The sequence below is a fragment of the Nicotiana attenuata genome, chromosome 11, assembly GCF_001879085.1.
Source record: "Nicotiana attenuata strain UT chromosome 11, NIATTr2, whole genome shotgun sequence".
NCBI lineage: Eukaryota > Viridiplantae > Streptophyta > Magnoliopsida > Solanales > Solanaceae > Nicotiana > Nicotiana attenuata.
The window spans coordinates 15,652,119-15,667,708 of NC_031999.1; the positions used below are offsets into that span (position 1 = coordinate 15,652,119).

Genomic DNA, 15,590 nt, shown 5'->3' on the forward strand with positions numbered 1-15,590 from the left:
TTGCTCCCCTGGTATGTGTGGGTAATCGGTAGGATTACCCAGCTGCTGAAGCAAGTACCTGCATTCCATTAAAGAGGATGAGTAGTGAAGATTATCATTATTGAGCATCTTTATTACCTCAGTAGAATCCACATTTACTTCCAGTGGCGTGAGTTGATGTTGCCTTGCTAGTTGTAAGCCTTGTAGTATGGCTTTTAATTCCATGCATGTGGAATTGCCTGTGGTAGTTGCACCCATGAACCCCATTAAACAATGTCCCTCTGTATTACGGAATATTCCCCCAATACCATTGGTATAAGTGTTTGCCTTGGCTGCTCCATCAGTGTTAAGCTTAATTGTGCCCACAGCTGGGGGGTGCCATTTGATATGCATTTGAGTACCTGTATGTGTAGCTATTTTTGCTTTTGTGTTATGATTGGTAAGGTGATAATATTCCGCTGTCTAGGAGAGCAATTGTTGTGTCGAGGGTGGTGTTTTAGTTCTTTGTCGATTGAATATATAGTTTTAGGAGTCTTTCGCCACACAATAGGAATTGCTATCCAAGTTTTGAAAAAATATATTTATGTTAAAAAAAAGGAAGAATGGGTGTGCTTGTCAAAGAATAGAAAAATATACTATGATAATTGTTATAGTTACTTAACCAACATAATATGTGGCTTTAAGCATTTCAAAAATGTTATGAATTTTTGAAAACAATAGCAGCTCCCTTATTTTGGCTATACACTTTTAATTAAGCAAGAAATAATAAAGCTCTAGCCAATTTTTCTTTCATGGATTTGACCCGAAAATAAAATACATAATGAAAATAAATAGTCATTTGCATTTAACAAAAATTAATACATAATTAGTACTTTATTAGATTAGCTACTATTTTTATTTATGATGAAACTCCAGCTAAGTTTTTACAAATTTAGCCCCCAAAAAATAAAATATACAATTGGATCAAATAGCCATTGTATTTAAAAAAATAAATTAAAATACAAAGTTAGATAAAGTATGCATTGTATATTAAGATGAAGCAAGAAGAAATACATAATTATATTCTAACAAATAAACAATTATATTAATGATTGAAAAATATTACATCTGAAAGTTGAATTTCCAATTTTCTTCACATTACCACGTCAATGTCCAGGAGTAACAACTATCAAATAGCCAACTTCGGGGGTAACTAAGAATATAATTTGTTTAGGGGCGTAACTAATTTCGTGCAAAGCATAGGGATTTTTTTAACATAAGTTCCATTTTTTTCGCTCATAGATTAATATAGTCTTTTTAGAATCCTTTAACGGCAAGCAATTCCATTAAAGTTTCACTCTTACTTCCATAAAAAAAAATATTCAGATGCATATGGTTATGTGCTTGAACGGAGAAAGAAATCTCACTCCAAAAACAAAGAAAGAGAAGATTATCCAAATAGCGATTGAATAATACCTTTTGCAATAGTAATTTCGTCTTATCTAATATGTTAGAAATAATTTATATGATATTTCTTATTGATCATAGAAATAGAATAGTTGTATTTTTGTCCTAAGATTTCCTTCTTTCTTTGAAAGTTAGCTAATTAGGATCAACAATGTTTAAAAATTTACACTTTGGTTAATTTTAATTTTATAACTCTAACACAAGTTTTAATAGATTATTTATATAAACTTTTAAATTTTATATTCATTGAAATATAATACACGCGCAACACACGTATCTTAAAACTAGTTCAAATAAATATGATTACATCTAATTACACCCGTATCTAATTTTTACGTGGCTATCTAAACAACTTTTAGTTTAGAGTGTAAATTTGAATCTTTTCTCTAGTAAGGATAAATGTGTCCTAACAGATTTTTTTCTGCTTGCCCGACCCTAACACTGAATACACTAAATAATTAATTGGGAAGTAAACTAATTAAGAAAATACACATCGGGATTCAGGCAACAGCGAAAGAAGCCAGAAAGCTGAAAGCTCCACTTTGGGAATTATCTCTAATCGGCATATTCTCCTTCATTCCCGTTCACCGGAGAGGGCAATCAATCTTCTCCGATCTCGCACGCACACACAAACACGCACTTCTGCGTGTATCTGGATTTCCTCAAACTCTCCTTCTGTCAAACCCTAAATCCTCTCTTGCGATCTCTATACCTATACATACCTCTGTGTTACAGTGAGGAAGAATTTGAATTCAACAACAAAATCAATGATCAAAAGACGCGGTGACTTCTGAATTGAAGTCACGGAGAATGAGCTGTGGTGAAATCGCGACAACGATTTGTTGCTATTGAAATTGCTAGCAAACGCCATGTGGTTCTCCTTTTGGAGATCCAGAGATCGGTTCTCCTTGGATGAATTCAGGTAACTCGCTTTTTTTCCTTATAAACTGAAATTGAGTGTAGTTGATTGAGTTATGTATATTAGTGGATATATTTTGATCTTTGGAAGGGCGTAGAATCATGATGCTTGGATTAATGTATAGAATTCAAAAGCATTGATTTTAAAAGTGTATTTAAAGGTAATTACTAATGGATTATGGTTATGTGTAAAAGTCAAACTGGTTTTAGAGTGTGGAGCTATAGTCAATTTACTTTCTTTTCTTCAAGGAGAATATATTTAAATATTTATGGGGGAATATTCCAGATGCTCCCAAGTTGCGCCGGACGCCACTATTACAAAAAATAAAAAATAAAAAATATTTACTCACAACTAGTGAGTGGAAACTGCCTTTATGTAGTCACAAGTAAGAAGAGCACTAAGATGTTGGAAGCATAAATACTTAAATGTGAGTTGAACTTGGAGATCTTCTAGTTGTACTAGCTTCACCTTGACATGGTAGTGCTAGCCAAGGCTTTATTGGATTTTATTCATTTTATTACAGATGAGTAATATAATCGAGGTGCTTTGCTTTTGTCCTCTACATTTGGCCCATTTTGACTGAAAAATTGAATCAAATTTAGATGCTTTTCTTTAATTAAGAAGAGGATAAGTGAATTGGCCACAATATTTGGTCAATTTGATGTTTTCTTATTATCTCTCGGGTTGGTTGAGCTTCTGTGTATTTTGTGATTGTGTTCTACCTCCTAGTATTTATGATTTAGTTCTTGAAATATTTTTCACATTTAACAATTTTGCTCGGAAGAAAGGGAGTTGTTGTTATTGATCTATTGTCTCTTTTCATCTTCTTGAGCCGATGGTCTATCGAAAATGACCTCTCTACTCCTCCGGGGTAGGGGTAAAGTTTGTGTACACACTGCCTTCCCCAGACCCCACTTGTAGGATTTCAGTGGATTGTTGTTGTTATTGTTGTTGCTCGGAAGAGAGGGAATATATCATTTGGTTATAGAGTTCGACTTCTTTCCTCTTGGTAAATTCATAGAACTCTACTCAGGAGAAATCTCCCAATTCTTGATAGAGAAAGAGTTTAAATCTGAGATGCTACTACTAAATTTTTGAGTAGTAATAATGAGATAATTTATAGCCACACAAATGTATATAACTTGTTTTAGACTACAAGATTCAAAAGTCTTTTTTTCTTTCATAAATCCGTGCCAAATCATATACCACAAGGACAGAGAGAGTACTTTGTTTTGAATTTATTTAAACAAACACGGGAGTTAACCAAAAATTGGAAGTTTGGTTAAGATCTCCAGAGCGCAAGGGTCTTAAGATAACTATAAGGGAGACATTATTTGTAAGTCCCTTCGGGGACATCCGATAAAATTGAAACGATACAGAGAAGATTAGCATGGCCCCTGCGCAAGAATGACACGCACAAATCGAGAAATGATCCAAGTTTTGGGGTGAGGGTTGAGGGAGAGGAGGAGGTAAAAGGGGCGATAATGGGGTTTTATGAGAACTTATACAAAGAGGAAGTTAGTTGGAGGCCGACTTTGGGGGGAATAGAGTTCAACCACATAGGGGAGGGAGACAGTGAGTGGCTAGAAAGGGCTTTCGAGGAGGAGGAGGTGCACGAGGCTGTGTCGAGTTGTGGTTGATAAGGCCCCGGCCTTGATGGTTTCTCCTTGGCCTTCTTCCAGCTCTGTTGGGACACCATCAAGGGGGAGTTGATGGAAGCCATTGAATACTTCCATGTGAATGGTGTTTTCGAGAGAAGTATCAATGGTTCTTTTATTACTATTGTGCCTAAGAAAGAAGGTGCATCTTGTATCAGCGACTACAGGCCTATTAGTCTCGTGGGGAGCATTTACAAGATTATTTCTAAAGTGCTTTCCAATAGACTCAAGAAGGTTCTTGACGTGTCTGTTTCGTCCTCCCAGAATGCGTTTGTGGAAGGTAGGTAGATCCTGGATGCCGCTTTGGTGGCAAATGAACTTGTAGACTCTAAAAGGAAAAATAGAGATCCCGGCTTACTATGCAAGTTGGACCTTGAGAAGGCTTTCGACCATGTCAATTAAGAGTTCCTGGATTTCATTATGATGCGGATGGGGTTTGGGGCAAGATGGAGGGGATGGATCAAGTTCTGCATTTCCTCAGTCAGATTCTCTGTCCTAGTTAATGGTAGCCCGTGTGGTTTCTTTGGCAGCTCCAGGGGTCTCAGGCAAGGAGACCCCCTATCCCCCGTGCTATTCATTCTAGTGATGGATGCTTTGAGTAAAATGATGGATCGTGCGGCGGGCGGAGGCTTCTTGAGAGGATTCTCAGCTCCGATCGGGGTGCCCAGTGCCCGAAGAGAGTCTCATTTGCTTTTTGCGGATGACACCCTGGTTTTCTGTGATGCCGATATGGATCAGTTGACCTATCTAAAGCAGGTCCTGCAGTGGTTTCAGATAGTATCAGGTCTCAAAATCAACCTCGGCAAGTGTGAGATTTTCCCTGTGGGTGAGGTTGCTAACATTGATTCTTTGTCTTATGTTCTCAGATGTAAGGTGGGCTCCCTTCCCACTACTTACCTGGGTCTCCCATTGGGCGCTTCGCATAAGGATACTACGGTTTGGAATCCAGTGATTGAAAGTGTTGAAAAAAGATTAGCAGGCTGGCAGAAACGGTACTTGTAAAAAGGCGGAAAGGAAGTGCTCATTAAAATCACTTTATCGAGTATGCCCACCTATTACTTGTCCCTGTTGCAAGCTCCTGTGAGCATCACAGAAAAATTGGAGCGGCTTCAAAGGAATTTTCTTTGGGATGCAGCGGATGGAACTAGAAAGTATCATCTAGTGAATTGGTAGACAGTCACTTCCCCAAAGAAGTGGGTTGGACTTGGAGTAAAAGATCTTAGGGTATTCAACAGAGCTTTGCTAGGGAAATGGCTGTGGAGATTCGGGGTAGAAGAGCATGCTCTATGGAGGGAGGTCATAGTAGAAAAGTACGATTCCACCGGAGGGGGTTGGAGGACCAAGGCAATCACAACACCTTTCGGGTGTGGCATGTGGAGGAGCATCATGAAGAATTGGGAATCCTTCGGTGGCAACATCTCTCACAGGGTGGGAGATGGAAGGAGAATCAACTTTTGGAATCATAGGACCTCTCATTTAGAAGGAACATGCAAGATTGGGAGATTGCAGAGCTCCAAGATTTATTGACACTGCTATATGGGCAAGACAGACCTCAACCATCTTGTGATTCTTGGAGATGGGGTTTGCGTGGCGATGGTCTGTTCACCATAAAGTCCTTTTACCAGAGTATGTTGGTGAGAGAGGAGGTTTCTTTTCCGTACTCCTCGATCTGGATTCCTAAGGCGCCCACGAAAGTGTGCTTTTTTCCGTAGAAGAAGAAAGCAAAAGGCGTGGAAGTTCGCCCCGTTAGCTCTCATGTGGATAGTTTGGGGGAGAGAAATAGGAGAGCTTTTGAGGGGATTGAGTCTCCTTTTTCACATCTTAAGAATAGTCATTTATCTTTGATCGCTTTTTGGTGCGCACTCGTATAGCCCCTATTTGTATAGAAGATTGGGCGTCTTTTGTAGAGAATCATGTTCTGATGTAAATTCTCTACTTTTTGGTATACTTCTTGTATACGGGAGTTCCTCTCCCGTTTGATTAATACAATTTACCTTATTAAAAAAAAATTATTTGTAAGTTTATAACCCTCCCTGGAAGAATGGGTGAAAAGGAATATTATATGGAATTGTGGTGCCTAAATGCAGACAATTCAAGACTTATTTATTTGGGGAGTGACATGATAGATGAACGTTTATATTTAGGATGATCGTAATGCAGGATGCTTTAGGTATTTTATGTGATATGAAGATATCTAACAAAGTGAAAACCAAGTGCTATAAGACGATGGAGAGACCAACAATGTTATTTGGGTGTGAATGTTGAGCTTTGACTTCTAAGGCCCAACATATATAAAGGATGAATCTATTGCTATATTAAAAGTACGAAGTCCCTTGGTGAAATATTGTTCGCCTTTTTACCCCTTAAAATTAGACATTAGGCAAAATAGTCATTTAATTATTTTTCTAATTTTTAGATCTTTTAAATCGACTATGTTTATTTATTAAACCATTCCTTATCCGAACAAGGGTAAATGATATCGTAATATTTAAAACTTTAGGATTTGTTTAGATTTTACAAATTATTTAGCATTGGCATGAATGGGCCTGAACAGATCGAATTTTGGGGGGGGGGGGGGGGTGGGAGGATTTATATAGTTGATTTCTAATTCGGAAGTGAGGCTTAGTTGGTATTGATTGACTTTTTGGACTCATGACCGTCTTGTCCAGATCTTTATTTTGCTGAGTTTCTTGGTAATATGAGAGTGGGATTGATTCGTTTTCAGCAAAAAATTTACGGGATAAACATCGAGTTGGTGCCTTACTGCTATATCATTTTGCTCATCTCAAAAAGAAAAAAAAGAGGTAAAGCTGGGGAAACCACGAATGAGATTGTGGGATAAATCGATCATCTACTAACATTGCATCATTTTAGGTCAGGTGCATGATGTTACGTCTAACCAAGTTGTACGGCACAAATAATTTGCACTTCCTTTCCTCCCAAAATCTCCAAAACCTAGTTTGAAGGATGTGAGTATCTGAAGCTGAGATAAAAGGAGATTCTAACATTGTTATATATAGATCAACGGAAAGAAAAGAAGAGGGCTTGGAGGATAAAGATACTCCGGTTTCAATTAACTATAGGGAGCATAAGAAAGGGCAAGGAAGAACCTGCAATTAAGAAAAGGTTTGAGTAATATCAACTTTTGCATTTCCTGATGATCAGTTAGAAAATTTATTGACAAAAGACTTGTTTGTCTTCTCTCTTTTCAATTAAAAAAAAGGAAAAGAAAAGGAAAAGAAAGAATAGAAAAGATATTTTTATTGACAAAAAGAGGGCATTGCTATATGAAGAGTATACCAAAAGGTGACAAGTGACAACTAAAAGAGATCCTGTTTACTGTCTTCATAAAAAAGAGTTCCTATCTACTGATTCTGCTCAATCATCTACAGAAGTTGGGATAGATGGGGAACTCCAAAAACATATTAGTTTAACCTTTATTTCTGTTAACTGTCGAGAGAAAGAGAGGGACCTGAACGTGAAACTGATGCTTCTGAACCAATTTTACTTAAACGAAATTGTGCAATTGTTGGGTTAAGTACAAACAAACCACAATGGACTCATGATATAATAATTATGTAATCTGTTATTTTTCATTTTATTAAATACCATTTTTGATTGTTAAAAGTGGTATATTGAAGATTAGCAGCAAGAAGATGCTGAAAAATGTACAAGATGGCTACTTCACGAATTATGTAATGAGCCTAAAAGGTATCATTTTTTTGATAGGTAAAATCTTTCATTAAACTAGTACCAAGATGGTATGGAAACATGCACAAAACAAGCCTGCGGTACTTTCACCGGTCATACTACATGTTCCCCCCTAAAAGATACAACAACAACAACAACAAGAAGCCCAGTAATTTCTCACAAGTGGGTTCTGGGGAGGGTAAGATGTACGCAGCCTTACCCTTACCCTAGAAGATACAGAAAGTCCAAATACAGAAAGTCCAAATACTAGTCCATCCTATCTAGAGTACTATGTAACACCAAAAATATAAATTGTTGATGCATTTGTTTTTGACTCTAGCAATCTGTAGCCTCCTCCTCTCCAAGCATGCCTTGATTCTTTTCAGCCAAACAGTCCACAATACACAACTGGGAATAGTTCTCTGTATCTGTTTCAAATTCCTTTTAACTCGTTGAGATTGCCAGACTGCCAGAAAGCTATTGATCTTCTGTGGTATAACTAGAGATACACCCTTAAGGAAAAGTTCCAACATTGTCTTGAAAATCTGCAATGTTGGAAAAGATGCTCAATTGTTTCCTGCTCAATATTGTAAAAAAGCACATCCTACACAAGGAAAGCCTCTCCATTGCAAATTGTCCCGAGCCTAGAAGGTCAATCATGGCATCTATATCATTTGCAATCGCAATATTGCGACGAAAAAAAAAATTAAAGATGGACATATGTACTTAATAGTAATAATGGATTCTATTTTGCTCTAAAAAATTCTTGCATTCCTCTCCTTCTCGATAGTCCACCATATTGCTGAGGAAAAAGAGTTCCAGAGTTTTTTTTTTTGATAACCGTAGTGTTCGTGCCAACTTGCGCACCTCGACTAATTCCAGTGAATACCTACTACCTCCCACCCGCAACAATTACCAGGTAAGTCTATCCACCAAGGGTTGGACAAATGAGAAAAAATTGCCTAGCGTTTTTGTCTCTGCTGAGATTTGAACTTGAGACATCAGGTTCTCAACCCACTTAATTGACCAATAGGCCACACCCTTGGGTGCAAATTTTAAGTTTGCCGTTCCCAAATCCTCTCAAGTGCTAGCTTTGCATTAGGTCCATTGTTGTCCTTGGCATTGCTCATATAACTCCTAAAATGTTGAAATGAAGCTCCATATCTATGATGTGAAGGAACAATAGAGAAGAAGGGGGCTAGCATCTTCATTATAGTTTTTGCAAAGTGGAAACCTGCTGCACATGTAAATTCGCATTTTATGTAGGTTGCGTACGTGAGACATGCTTTCCTCACCCCAACCAGGTAAAGCGTTCCCCCTTCAAAGTGTTCCATCTTCAAAGGTGCATTATTTTTCGAAATACATTTCGGGGACTAATAGTCCAAGGGAAGAGGTTTTGGTTTATGGTAGTAGCATGACTTTACAAAGAGTTTCCCTTTGGCATCCCATTTCCAAGTTAGAGCACATGTTTTTGGCATCAAGAGTGGTGAGTTATGAAGTTGCATAGAAGTGAGGATTGGTTGGCCATTTGCAATCATTTATATTCCATCTAAATATGATATTCCAACCTTGTTCTGATATGTAATCTGAAACTGAGGCTTCATAGTCTTGCACCACATTGAAAAGAGTTGGATATTGATCCTTTAGAGGTGATTGGCCCTGCGTTGGTCTATCCAAAATCTCGCTGTCATACCATTTTCGATTGCCATAGAAGTTTTGAGTTGAAACGAACTCCATTATGCGCTCATATGTTTCCAGATACCATAAAGGCTAGGGAATCGTGATTGCTTGGTGATCAAGGGGTTAATCATTTAATCAAATAATTAATGCATTGGAAGAGAACGAGTAGAAATTTGAACAAGAAAGGCATTTGAGAAGGAAATATAAGCCAACACCTTGACCAACGGGTAAATTTGTGAGAGAAGTTTTAAAGAAAGAATGTGATGTGACTTGAAGCTAAGCGCACTTCACGTTGGCGCTTCGCCTTGCATAGCTTTTGTGCAGGACCAACTCACTGAGCCGTGTCTCTCGTTGCCTATAAACTCTCTCTTGAGTGGCACAAAACTAAGCAACAAATTTGCTAGTAAATTGACATACTTAACTGTTAAGATATTAGATCAATATGTTATTTTCTAGGAATAGAATCTAGAAACTTAATATAAAAGCTAGTCATTTAACCTATTTAGAAGCTTAAAACAATATCTTTGCTTCCTAGTAAAAAAGATTAAGATGTTTTTAACTTAAAATTTTTTCACTTAATATATTTTACGTGTAGTTTTATTTCTATTTCTTTGTGTTCAATTATTGGTTGCATTTATAGTTCTTTTACATACATTTACATGTGTATATCTTTTTTATGTTTTATTCCTTTGCAAAATTTTTCACTATAGCACATCTTGAGTTGTGGTTCGCGTCTAAAACCTAGCAATCCTTGGGATTTTGTTTGCTTTTGGCCTTTACCAGTGCTACTGCTTTTGTTAAATTGGTTCACTCATTTACTAGGTCATACTTGTGGTGCCAGCGTTGACTCTCAACAATAAATTTCAATACTTTGAAGACAGTCCATCATAGCTATTCAATGTTCTTCAGTATTTCATGCTGAAAACTCATGCATTTGTTAGTTGCTGGATAATTTACATTGGACTCCAAAAAACGAAAGCTCATTTGTCTTCTTGCACCAGCATAAAAGCTTCATTACTAAAGTTGTCGAAATAATTTCAATGCTTTGTTAGTTTTTAAGATCAATAGCAAGTTTTAATATAACACATAACGTAAAGTTCAAGATATTATTGTTACGCTATGTATGATGTGTTTAATAAAATACCTAATTACCCTCCGTCCACTCTAAATAACTATTAATATCACTTATAAAAAAAATCACTTATTTAATTCCAGGAAGTGTAAACTTTTCTTGCTTGTCTAGATCTTTTGCAAAACTTATGTACAAGTTTCATTCCCCAAACCAACACCACTAACTATTCAATATGTTGTCCGAAATATAGCTTCATTAATGTGTCTATATCTTGATTGCTTTTTGCCGACTTGCAAAAGAAAAATTAAAATTAAAATACTCACTATAATCACAAAGGGAGTTATATGTTCTTTGAGTACAATTTTACCGCTAGAACTTATGTAAATGCAATCTTAAGCAAGATTTGAATTTACATGGCAGAATTTGTAATTACATAGGCTGCGCACTCCCAACACGCTCTTTACCAAGAAAGGTATTTTTCTAATTTGGATTCACATGGAACAATTTACAATAGCACGGGTTGTGCACTCCCAACATGCTTTTTACCAAGAAAATATTGTTTTACTTAGAATGATTACTGAGTTGCTAACGAGTAAATGTGTAGTTCAAAAGGCACAAAATCTGCAAAATTAATGTTTAGTATCAGTACAATTTTTTGAAAAAAAGAATAGACTTGATATTTGACCAAAATACCACAAAGATATTTGGGGGGGGGGGGGGAGAAATTTTTAAAAAATAAAGAGAAAATATACCTCAGTGGCTTGTTGGCGAAACTGCCGGAGTCGATGTCAATGTATTTTTAACAGTAGTAGACTAGGTTTGAATGGTAATTTTAGTTGTTTTTATCTGTATCCACCCCACATTCGAAATCAATAATTTTAATGTTTTGTTAAGTGTATATATAAAATTTATCATATATTTAATTAATTCGATTCCGTATATTCTCGTTTCTTTTATAAAATTAAAAACCTCCTGTAATTATTCGGTATGGTTATAGATTTACTTTGAAACCTACCGTTTTTATTTTTAAAAACCTAAAAAGATTTGATGAGGTTCGGTTTGATTGAGTTTTAGAGAACCATGCGTCCTTATTGCATCTGATGGATTATTTGGGAGGAAAGAAACTTAAGATGTTTTGAAGATAGATTATGTTCCCCTAAAAAGAGCCAAATAGAATTCAATGCTTTTGCTAATTGTCCATCCTTTCCCCGTGTGACTTCTATGTATATATGGGATTTTGGAAGGGGGTTGGAGGACAAAAATATCAATTTGCCTTATGGATGTGGTCTGTGGAGAAATATATAAAAAGATAGGAAGAATTTAGCGCAAATGTGTCGTCCAGATTGGGGATGGGAAAATGGTTAGTTTTGGAGGTACAAGTGGTGTTGGGAATACACTTTGAGTATTACTTTTCCAACATATCTAGAATCTCATGCCAGAAGGAAGCGACAGTCCAGCGAGTCCAAAGATTGCAAGATGGTGAAGTGTTTTGCGATTTGAAATTCAAGTGGAACTTTCAGGATTGAGAGGTGGTAGCAGAGTTGTCAAAGGCGAAAAGCGTCAAAAAGTGCTCCAGTTCACAATTAAAGTATGAGCTTTAGTTAAAAAGGCGCAATAAAGAAAAAATAAAAATATTTATCTAATGCAAGAAAAAAGTAACAGTTTTCAATCAAAATTTCTTAACAATTAATACATCTTTTTGCCAATTACGGCTGTATTCAAGATAGAACTTATGCGCAATGAAGCCCATCCTTAGTGCGTTGCCTACGCTGACGTAGCCTAAGTGAAGAAGCACCTACTTTGAGCTTCTCTGAGCTTCAGGGCTTAACCGCACATTAAGTGGGCCTTTGACACCACTTTTAAAGCTTAATCGGCTTACTCCACAAACCAAAGCATTACACACGATGGTCACGATGTAGGGAGGTGGGGCTGAGTGATAATAGAGTGTTCTCTGTCAAGTTCGATTATGAAAAGCTTCTGAATAGGGAGGAGGCGAACTTTTCGTATAAGTGGATTTGGATTCTGAAAGTACCGAGAAGATGTGTGTTTTCACTTGGTTAGCAGTTAGAGGGATGATCTTGACCCCTTAGAATCTAAGGAAGAGGAAGGTAACTGATGTCAGCTGGTGCTTCATGTGCAAGGGTTTGGGTGAACATGTTGACCATCTCCTTATTCATTATGCGGTAGCATCGAGATTATGTTGCGAAATTCTTGCATGGTTTGGTATATTTTGTGTGATGCCGGACGATAAAGGAGCTATTGGCCATGGTAGTAGGAGAAGACGCAAGGCATGGAAGTTTTTGAGTGAACGAAATAGGAGAGCTTTTGAGGGTGTTGAGATGAACTTTATTCAGTTAATGTTTAGTGCTTTATCCCTGATTTCTTTTTGATGCACCCATAGGATTCCTTTATGTATAGAAGATTGCGTGTCGTTCGTAGAAAATAATCTCTTTCCGTAAGTTTACTACTATTTGGTATACTTGTTGTATATGAGCACAGTTTTGCTCAAAATCAATAAAATTTATTACTTTATCGAAACAACAAAATCTGGCCGTGCCTAAGGACATACCAGCTGAAGTAGTTTTCTTTTGATCAATCAAAACCACTTTGAAAACTATACAAGTTTCTGCCACCTCGCGAATCTCAATCTAGTGCATATGTAACCGAATTGCTGTCGCTGCCCTTCAGGCACGCCTCCTATGCTTTATCACTCACATATGCAAGAAATGCCCTCTTCAGGCAATACAGTGTAATATGCGAAGCAGCTGAGCCATAGCTCTTCGATCGCTATGTTCTTGCTATAGTGAAGTTGTTCATCCTATGAGAGAGAGTAGATGCGAATGTTTGATTAAGATGGGTTGTATTCTTCTGCATCACTTTTGGTGTAAAGATGAATTTACAGATGACTCTTGACTCAATTTTAGAAGTTTTAGAATCTTTGTAAGAAGAATCAAGGATACAATGTTTTTGCTTTTTGAATTGTAAATATGGCCAAAGGCAGTTTCTTAAACAAAGAAAAGACTGGGGTTTGGGGGGGGGGGGGGGGCGACACTTTGTCAGAGACTTGTTGATAACACAGTGACAACTTAATGCTACTTTGTTGTCACAGCAGATAACTGCATCTATAAAATCCTTCCTCTAATATAATGAAGTTTAGGTAAAACGTTTTTGATAATTCATATGGACAATCGGTGCTGCTTAAGTGGTAGTGGACAAGTAATCTGTAGAATTGTAGTACATGATGCTCAGATGATTGGCCATCCTTCTGTACAATTCCTGATCATTGTGAGTTTTAAGTTGTGTTCTTGCGTGTTGCAGATTTTTGACGGATCAGTTGATGAAGGTTCAAGTTGTTAATGAGGTGAACAAGGTAATTACTATACCTTTCTGATCTCACCCTTTATCTCTGCTTTCTGTGACTATCTGTATTTTATGCTTTCCTGCTATCAGGTATGATTATTCTTCATATATTTGAATCTTTTCTTGTGACCTGAAGGATTTTGTGATTGAGGCACTAAGATCAATTGCAGAGTTGATAACATATGGTGATCAACATGATGTGGCCTATTTTGAGTATGTCTTCACTAAGGACCTTCCCTTTTGGTGAATACCATTTTTTAGCCAGAAGTAGACCAATCAAGTTAAGTGACGTAATATTTGTCCTTACAAGTATGTCGGTACTTCTGCAGGTTTTTCATGGAGAAGCAGGTGATGGGGGAGCTTGTACGTATATTAAGAATTAGTCGAACTGTTATTGTTTCGCTTCAGTTGTTGCAGACAATGAGTATTGTGATCCAGAACTTAAAAAATGAGCACTCCATTTGTAAGTAAACTGTTGAAATGTGTTGTATTGAATACAATATTCCTGCCTTTACTGATTTTGTTATTCTGACACCTTTTCCCCAAAATTTGCAGATTACATGTTTAGTAATGAGCACATCAACCACCTTATAACATATTCTTTTGACTTTCGTAATGAAGAGCTTTTGTCTTATTACATATCCTTTCTAAGGTGTGTTCCTAAAACTCAGCAGCTATACAGGCATTTCATTACTTTGAAATATATTTTACTTAATGTTTCTTGTTGACTCTATTTTTTGGATGCATGTGTATACAAAGAGCAATAAGTGGAAAGCTGAACAAAAACACCATTTCCCTTCTTGTCAAGACTCTTAATGTAAGTTGGATTAGTAAAGTTATTAACGGTTTTCTAATAAGTTTTAAGGTTACTATTCTGTTTGTTGAATTCTAATAGTATACCAATATAAGATCTGTTGACCTAAAGATTTTAAGAAATTTCATTTTTGGAGGAATTTTCTTGGAAACAGTCATTAGGTTACCCCCCCCCCCCCCCCCCCCTTAGGGAAAGGTCTGTGCCTACAAAACCTGTTTGTGAAATGTGGAAAGTTGAACAAAAACACCAGTGGTACCTCGAGTGTGAAAAATCTATGAATCTTTGGTTCTTTTTTATCATTTGGACATCCCTTGCAATTTACAAGCGACAAATTCATTAACATGATAAGGTACATATGCTTCTTGATATACTAGTTAATTACAAGATCAGGGAAAATGAATGTCCATATTATTTTACAAGCATGGGCTGGTAACCTTAAATTTAAAATGTTTTAAAGAGTTTGAATATGCTAAATGCTCCTTCCATCCATGGAGATGGGTACTAATAAGTCAGTATTACTTTCATTAAGAAAAATATAAATACATGCTAAGGAATCAGTTTGAGTTAAACGTTATTTTTCCGGTCCTAGATAGATATATCTTCAGATATGCATATAAAATTGGTTAGGAAAAGTTACTTGAATTGTTGAATCTGTGTAGCGCGTAAAAATCAGTTTAGTTGTAATGTGAAATGTCTTGCTACCTGTTAAGGTGGAAAACCTATCAATTTTAGTTGTGTTTAATATGGTTAAAATGTTCTCTATTGAAAAGCTTTCTGTGGAAAATCTTTTATGTAGGAAAATCATTTTTCTAGATCATTTTTGCAGTGTTTAGTTAAGTATAAAGTAGTTGACATTTCCTAATCATAAAAGGTGGAGGATCGAGTAGGATGGATGATCATTCTGATATATTCTTGAATGAGTAAATATAGTTTTTCTTGAAGTACCTAATGAGAACTTAACCCCTGATAGTT

The 15,590-nt window shown here is 36.6% G+C and overlaps 1 protein-coding gene across 3 annotated transcripts in view; it reads left to right on the forward strand.

Moving 5' to 3' along the window:
- LOC109234169 overlaps nucleotides 1,888–15,590 on the forward strand; it is a 43,463-nt gene continuing 29,760 nt past the window's right edge. For all 3 annotated transcript variants that reach the window (XM_019400039.1, XM_019400040.1, XM_019400041.1), the window contains exons 1-6: nucleotides 1,888–2,347; nucleotides 13,763–13,814; nucleotides 13,941–14,017; nucleotides 14,134–14,267; nucleotides 14,360–14,456; nucleotides 14,564–14,621. In XM_019400039.1, coding sequence (XP_019255584.1) covers nucleotides 2,295–2,347; nucleotides 13,763–13,814; nucleotides 13,941–14,017; nucleotides 14,134–14,267; nucleotides 14,360–14,456; nucleotides 14,564–14,621 — 471 coding nt within the window. In that variant the 5' untranslated portion in view covers nucleotides 1,888–2,294. The remainder of the gene's footprint in view (nucleotides 2,348–13,762; nucleotides 13,815–13,940; nucleotides 14,018–14,133; nucleotides 14,268–14,359; nucleotides 14,457–14,563; nucleotides 14,622–15,590) is intronic.